We start from the raw sequence: 8,114 nt of genomic DNA on the forward strand, positions 1-8,114 counted from the left end.
TATATATATATATATATATATATATATATATATATATATATATATATATATATGTTAGTCTGTCTTGTTCGCTGATGAATGCCCAGCGCCTAGCACAGTGCTTGGCATGTTGCAAATGCTCAATAACTATTTGTTGAATGAATATGCTCAACTCTATTCTAGCTGCTGTACAGGTTTCAAAGATTCAGAAGCCATGGCCTCAGGGAGCTCAGAGCTTCCATAGGAAGATAATACACAGGAACCAAGAGTTAAATAATGGTGTAAGGTAGCATGTAAGAGGCATCACAAGATAGCGATTGGTCAGATGATGAGAGAACCTGACAGTAAATGCCTTTGGAGTTAAAGAGAAAATTAGAGAAAGCTGCACCAGTCAAAGGTAGCTTCTCAGCAGTGGCACCTACACTCGGTCCTCAATGATGGTGAGGCATTTCAAGAGAGAAAAATAGAGGAATGAGGTAGACACAGCAAACATCCTGGGCTATCCTGGCTGGACAAGAAGGATGCCACAGCCATGTGGGCACATGAGGACACCAAGCAAGCTCCTTTGGACCTTTGCAATGGGCCCAGCAAATGTGTCCACAACTACCCCCAGGCCCTCTGAGTAGTAAGGTGACAACTGTAGTAACGTAAAGATGGGGTAGACTCTGCCTACGGGCATCTGCTTCCCTGCATCCTGCATTCCTGCCCATTTTCCCTGGTTATTCCAGAGCTGGACCTGGGCAAAATTTTGAAGCAGATAAAGTGTTTCCTTGGGGGTCCTCCTGCTTCCCCATCCTCAGAAGGGAATCTTAATGCTTAAGCCCGTGTTGTAATACTCCACCTTTTCTAGTCTGTCCTCTAACCCTCATATCCCCCACCTCATCCCACCCCTCCTCCCTGTTTAGCAGAATTTATGCAGTGCTGTGTTAGGTGCTGAAGCAAACCCAGAAGAAGCGTCAGATGGTGCGGGGAAAAGCTGCTGCCGTTACAGACCTGTGCATTCATGCCAGGAGAAGATGAGGCAGGGAGGTCTTGGCTCATCTGTGGTGTCTTTGCAGTCACCACTCTCCCCTGATTCAGCTTGTGATCCAGGCCAGTGCCTGGGGTGGGGGAAAGGGCACAAAAGGACAGCCTTTACAGAGGATTGTGGAGGGCAGCTTTTTGGTTCCCAACTGGCCTCTCACCCACTTCAGCTGCTGCTTGGGCAGTTCCCAGCATGGGCAGAGTAGGCAGTGACACAGATACCTTTAAGGATATGTCTTCCCCAAATTCCCTGTACCATCACGTGCTCCCCTAGTGCCGCATCTCCCCACACCAGGCCTCAAATGGGGCTTGGGGAAGGGGAAGGGGGAAGGGGAGAGGGGTTCAGAAAGGATACTGGGGAGAAGGTGGGAGAGAAGGAATAAAATAACGACCTTTATTGAGCATTTACTGTATGCCTGTACTGCAGTGCTAAGTACTTGATAAGCACTTGATAAGTATTAACTCATTTGACACTCATGGTGGCCCCATGAGGAGGTGCTGTTATCATTATTCCCATCTACAGAGGAAGGAGCCGGCAAGTTCAGAGGCTGGCCCAGGACCACAAGGACATGCGTGCAGCTGGCATTTGAACAGACACAGTATCACTCCAGAACCCCTTTTCTCAAACATTCTGTCATGTTGTTGCCCCTGGTCTCTTCCCAGCTTGGGCAAATAGTCTATCACATTATCTGAGTTGGGAAAGGAAGACAGAGAGCAGTCGAGACTCACCCTGGAGATCCTGATGCAGCTAGTCTAAGAGAGTGCCCAGACAGTCAGTCACATTTTATTTATTTATTTATTTATTTATTTATTTATTTATTTATTTATTTATTTATGGCTGTGTTGGGTCTGCGCGTGGGCTTTCTCTAGTTGTGGTGAGCAGGGGCCACTCTTCATTGCGGTGTGCAGGCTTCTCATTGTGGTGGCTTCTCTTGCTGCAGAGCAGGGACTCTAGGCACGTGGGCTTCAGTAGTTGTGTCTCACGGGCTCTAGAGCGCAGGTTCAGTAGTTGTGGCGCACAGGCTTAGTTGCTCCGCGGCATGTGGGATCTTCCCGGACCAGGGCTCAAACCCGTGTCCCCTGCATTGGCAGGCGGATTCTTAACCATTGTGCCACCAGGAAAGTCCCCAGTCACATTTTTTAAAAGGTCCCCTGGGAATCCCAGGGTGCAGCCACTGGTCTAAACCAATTCCTGCCCAACAGTATCACCTGGTTTGTCAGGCCAGCTAGTAAACACCTGCACCCTGAGAGGATGAACTGAGACTGTGCCCATGGGTGTTGAAGGGATCCCTGCATGGATAAATTGGGGGTGGGCATATGTGGGGGGAGCTCTGAAAGAACTGGCAAAAGGAGACACTGGATATAATTTGGGGCCCTACTTCAGAGCTCTGTTTTAGGCTTGTTCTGCTTCAGAAGATTCCATCCAAGTAATAATTCCATCCTCAGTGAGTGACCAGCCAAGTGAGGAAAGCTGAACATGCCACACAAGATGGCTTTAAAGCATTAGCAGAGCAACTCAGTAATAGCTGCAAGTGAGCTGAGGCAAACTGAGTCCCCTAGGACCTGGAACTTACCAGGAATAGGGCTTAACAGGAAGAGCTTTTGGCAAGACAATTTTTGAGCCAGTTTTGGGAAGCTGGGAACAGTGTGGCTACAAGAAAAAAGAAAGGACTGCATTTCAAATGTGAAGAATGAGATGTGTGAATGCGTGAGAAGGGGTAGAATGGTTTAGGTGTTGGAGAGGTATAAGTATTATGAGCAGGGAATGAGGGGGAGGGGTAAGATGGCAGGAAAAGCCCAACTGCCTGAAGGGTCTAGAGGTTCTGCCAGGAAGCCTGGGTTTGCTGCAGTCAGCATAAGGATCCACTCTAGTACCGGTGAGCGTTGAATCAGAGGCAGACGGAAGAACTCGGAGCCCAGCCTGATGTAGACTATTGTAAAGCCCCAGCTGATTCGGAGACAAGCATGTACCTCTGAGATGGCCCTAGAGGAGGAGCTTCCAGATGAGTTTCCAAGTTGTCCTGGCCGCTGGGGAAGGGATGGAGAGACACAGAAGGGGAAGGGATGGAGAGACACAGAAGGGGAAGAGGGCTCAAAGCAGGATGAACAGGATGATTATTAGTCACTGGCATTGCCCAGTGCTCTGTACCTGCCTCTAAGACTCACCAGGGTTACCACAGGGAAGGGGGTGATCATCCAGTCCCTTTGCCTCCGGGGGACCCAGTAAGAACATCTGAAACTTGGGATTCCATTCAAATATTAGAATTAGTTGTTAAAAGATATTTTCCCCAACATGGGGGGCATGTGCCAATGTGGGGACAGAGAATAAGGACTTGGACCTCAGAGTGCCTAGTCTTTCTTCATGCATTGACCACTTGAAATTTCCTTTCCCCTTCTAACTGTCTAGTGGTCACCCAACTTCCAAAACTCAAACTTGAGTCCCACTCCTCAGGGAGTTTTTTTGGTCCGCTCGGGCCCAGGGTATCCCTTATTCAGAACTCCTAAAGCAATGCTGTCCAATAGAACCTCCTGTGATGTTGGAAATGTTCCACACCTGTGCTCTCCACTGTGGTAGCCGTTAGCCACATATGGCTATTGAGCACTTGGCCTGTGGCCAGGACAACTAAAGAACTGAATTTTAAAGTAATTTAAATTTAAATAGCCACATGTGCGTAGTGGCTACCATCTTAGCACAGTCATAGAGCACCTGTTATCTGAATCAGTGATTTCATAATTATCATCTCAAGCTTCTGATACTTTATTAGGTACTTTACACAAATTATCTCATCAGCTGTTCACAGCCTCTCATGAGAAGGTATTATCGTCCCCATTTTAAAGAGGAACAAATAAGAGAATCAGAAAACACGCCCTAGAGAGTGGTAGGGCTGGATTTGAACCTGGGACTGGCTGATTATTGTCTTTCTACAATAGGACGTTTCTTAGTACCATTTTCTCTTCATCAGTTGGACAAACTGATTCTCAATGCAGCATCTTTTTTTTTTTTTTTTTTTTGGCGGTACGCGGGCCTCTCACTGTTATGGCCTCTCCCATTGCGGAGCACAGGCTCCGGACGCGCAGGTTCAGTGTCCATGGCTCACGGGCCCAGCCGCTCCGCGGCATGTGGGATCTTCCCGTGTCCCCTGCATCGTCAGGCGGACTCTCAACCACTGCGCCACCAGGGAAGCCCCATGCAGCCTCTTACTATCTACACAGGTCCTTCTTGCCCTGTCTCATTAACTAGAATTCTATGCCCCCTCTTCTCCATCCATTCACTTTGGGATGACTTCCTAGGGTGAGCTAGCAGGCAGATACCATGACTGCAGAGCCTGAGGGAGGTGGAGAATAAGTGTGAATTACAGCAGTTAGATCACTGGGCGTGGTGGACTGCTGCAGAGGGGTCAGAGGGTTGGAGGGTAGAGTGCAGAGCCGAATAGAAGCCCAGAAGATTTGAGGCAGGTGTTTGGGGGCACTCTTCCAAATTTCAGTTCCCTTCTTAGCCCCAGGAAGCCTCAGTCCTACCCCGGAAGTTCTTGCCATCAAAAAGAAAAGAACAGTTAACTGTTTCAAGCTAGGACTCATGGGTGTCTATAAATTGGAGCAATTACTGATCCATTCATTCATTCAATAAAAAATATATCAGGCACCTTAAGGATTTGGATTCAATAGGTCAGCAATCAGGCCTAAGAATCTGCATTTTAACAAAAGCCAAGCAATTCTATGACCCATAGATCACACTTGGAAGTTATGATCTTGATTTCAAATCCCATTTCTTTACTTGCAGTTTGCTAACACTACCCTGGGTTTCCTAGTTCACAGCTAGAAGTTGTCTCTTCCTCCTCTGATCTTCCCTTTAATGGAGGTTCTCAAGCCTGGCTGCATATTAGACTCACCTGGGTAACTTTAGAAAAATACTGATGACCAGGTCTCAGCCCAGACCAGCTGACCAGAATTTCTGGAGGTAGCACTTGCGTATCTCCTAGGGGAGTTGACTCTGATGTGCAGCCAAGGTTGGGGACCCTCTTTCCTTATCTCTAATGCCCTCGTGGCACTCGACACATCCTGCTTCATGTTACTTTTTTGTCTCTCCTTTTGGCTGGTCAGAGTCATCTCCAAACCTCCACAGCCTTAAATTATAACGCATTTTTGACTGAAACATTTTCACCTACTTTGGTTCAGCTTTATGGGCACCATAACATTGCCCCAGAAGTTGGAGTCTTTTGCCCAAAGATGATAAATTATTCTCTTTCCTATGTCCTTTCTGAACATTGGCTTTTCTGCTAGATCTTGGGTGGCCTCTTCTTCAGCATAGCTCTGTGAGTAGCACCTTGTGTCAGAGCGAGGTACACCTGGGGTTAGATGAAAGAGCTCAGGGTGGTGGGATGGATGGGCCTGGATGAGTCAGCTGGAGAGCCGCAAAGGCTGCACTTATCAGGCTCCAGGTTGCTGGTGCCACAGCCCCTGCCAGCTCCTAGTCCCTCTGCTGTTGAGGGATGGGCCTAGGCAAATCTTCCAGGATGGAACTTCTTTCCTTTAAAGATTCTTGGCGCCATGGTGGGCAAGTGGGAGCAGGCCTGGTCTCAAGCAGAATTGTGAGGCAGATGAAGATTCCGCAGATGCCCCGTCTCCCTTTCTTCCTCCTTAAATTACCAGTAGTCGCTGGACCCTGCCACTTTCCCAGAGGCCTCTGTCCCCATGCCTTTCTCTTCCCCCTCCCTCTAAGTCTGCTCCTAAGAAAGGTAAACTAATTCACCCTAGGTTGAATGTTTCTAATCAAGTGTGCTACCTACCCAGTCCAAAGGTTTTTTGTTTGTTTGTTTTTAAATCAAAGAGGAGTGTTTCAAATGATGGAATTTTAGCTGTCATTGTGGATTAAGTATTTTTGAGGGGAGTGGGCGTTCTTTCTGAATTCCTGAAATTACAGGAATTTCAGGAATTCAGAAAGATTCTGAAATCAGAGGGGAGGCCACCTGCTTCTGGAGGGGCTGCCCTCTATTTTAGAGGAGCGGGGGTTTTGCCCTGAGGGACCACCTTCAAGACACCCCTTGGGAGGTACCAAGAGAGGGTCTCATGTGTTCCTTCTGCCCCTGCCAGATGTGGACGAGTGTGTGGAGGGGACTGACAACTGCCACATCGATGCGATCTGCCAGAACACTCCACGGTCGTACAAGTGCATCTGCAAGTCTGGCTACACAGGGGATGGTAAACACTGCAAAGGTAAGGCTGGGAGGGCAGCTGGAGAAGGGGGACCTGCCGGAGAGGGGAGACCCCTACTGAGCTGCTCTCAGTTGGCCACGCTGTACATTACACTAAGGCCTGCAGTCCCTGCTGGCTTGGGGAGAGGGCTGGAGGAAAGCTGTTTCTTCCCAGAGAGGGTGTCATTTTCTAATTTGCACAAAGGCACCACCATATATGCTGGCTAAGGCCCTGGTGGGAACAGTTCACGGCCATACAGCCTGACCGGGTGGGGGGATAAGAATCATGGGACTAAGGCCTGAGGTTCCCTGACACTGGAACCTCCATCTTTAGACGCTTATGCCATGCCCCAAAAGAATGAGAACAGGCAATTTACCCTAGGGGAAATTCATACTATAAACAAACACATCTCCTCATAATTAAAGCAACGCAAATTAAAGCAGTCGAGATGTTATTTTAAATTTATGACCTTCGGTGCTGGTTAAGACTTCAATGCACAAGGTGCACTCGTTCATTCCTGGTGACATTATGAATGGAAAAGTGATTCTGTCATACTAGCAGGAATCTTGAAGTTATTTATACTCTTTGACCCAGGAATTTCATGCTTAGGAACTTGTTCCAAGGAAATTCAAAGAAACAATATATGGGAGAATATGTTTTTTGATACATCATTTATGATAGAAAAATAAATGGAAGGAAACTAACAATAGAGAAAAGGGATTAATAAGTTATGATGTAGCAACACAATGGAATATTTTGCAGCCACGTACAGTGATAATTGGAAAGACTGGATGGAAACGTAAAAATGTTTATGACTTAAGTTTAGATGAAAATAGCAAAATGCAAAATAGTTTGTAGGCTATGAAAGTAACTATGGGAAACAGAGACACATACAGAAGCACACACAAACACAGAGGTTATATATTTTTTAAAAAACCACCATAAGGCTGAACCCAGGGGTGGACAGTCGGGGGCACGCAGGTGGGTCCAGCTGCCTCAACTCCTATTTGCCCACAGATGTGGATGAGTGTGAACGGGAGGATAATGCAGGTTGTGTGCACGATTGTGTCAACATCCCTGGCAATTACCGATGCACCTGCTATGATGGATTCCACCTGGCACATGATGGACACAACTGTCTGGGTGAGCGAGGGTGGGGCAGGGCATGTCTTGTGGAGGAGGAGGTGTTTTTAGCCTTTTCTATTCCCAGGCAAGAAGAGGAAAGTGAACAAAAAGCTGCATTCCCGCAAAACAGAAAACAAAGTCAGCCTCCCCCTGGAACCTAGATGCTGAGGATGAAATAATCCTTCTGCTGGACGAAAAACATGAAGGAGATGCTGCTAGAAAGTGTTCTCAGGGGAAGGGCCAGGATATGACAGTAGTGGGCTTAGTCATGGGAGGTGGAGCACGGTAGGAAGATGATTTGGCTCCAGACAGATCCTGGCTCTGCAGCTTACTAGCTATGGAGCCTTGGGCAATAGGGATGGTAGTATCCCACTCAAAGGGCTGCTGTGTGACTCACCATGAGAGAACATGTGTAAAGAGCCCCGTACAATCCTTAGTACGTGGTAAGTGCTCAATAAACGGGAGGAATGTCGATGACGATGAGGAGGAGGGGGATGCTGATGCTTCCCTAACCTTAGGGTTTAGGGTTCAGACTCTTAACTTTTGGCTTTTAGGGGAGCCCTAAGTCATCCATGCCCTTGGCTTCAGTTTCCCCACTGAGAACTAGAGGAAAGAACTTGGCTAGAGTAGCAAAATCACAAGGCTGGAATAGAAGGGAGCAAATAGAAGGATAGAATGTAGGACGGGGTAAGAGCAGGAAGACAGGGATAGGGAGAAGTCAGGGGTGCAGGAGATGCGACAGGAACAAGGCAAAAAAACGTATACCTCCTTGGCTTTCCCTACAGATGCATCTC

The 8,114-nt window shown here is 47.6% G+C and overlaps 1 protein-coding gene across 2 annotated transcripts in view; it reads left to right on the forward strand.

Annotated features, from left to right (window-relative positions):
• SCUBE3 (signal peptide, CUB domain and EGF like domain containing 3) overlaps positions 1-8,114 on the forward strand; it is a 34,955-nt gene that overhangs the window by 8,220 nt on the left and 18,621 nt on the right. For both annotated transcript variants that reach the window (XM_007467241.1, XM_007467240.1), the window contains exons 2-3: positions 6,094-6,216; positions 7,213-7,338. In XM_007467241.1, coding sequence (XP_007467303.1) covers positions 6,094-6,216; positions 7,213-7,338 — 249 coding nt within the window. The remainder of the gene's footprint in view (positions 1-6,093; positions 6,217-7,212; positions 7,339-8,114) is intronic.

The sequence above is a fragment of the Lipotes vexillifer genome, unplaced genomic scaffold (assembly GCF_000442215.2).
Source record: "Lipotes vexillifer unplaced genomic scaffold, Lipotes_vexillifer_v1.1 scaffold528, whole genome shotgun sequence".
Taxonomy (NCBI): domain Eukaryota; kingdom Metazoa; phylum Chordata; class Mammalia; order Artiodactyla; family Lipotidae; genus Lipotes; species Lipotes vexillifer.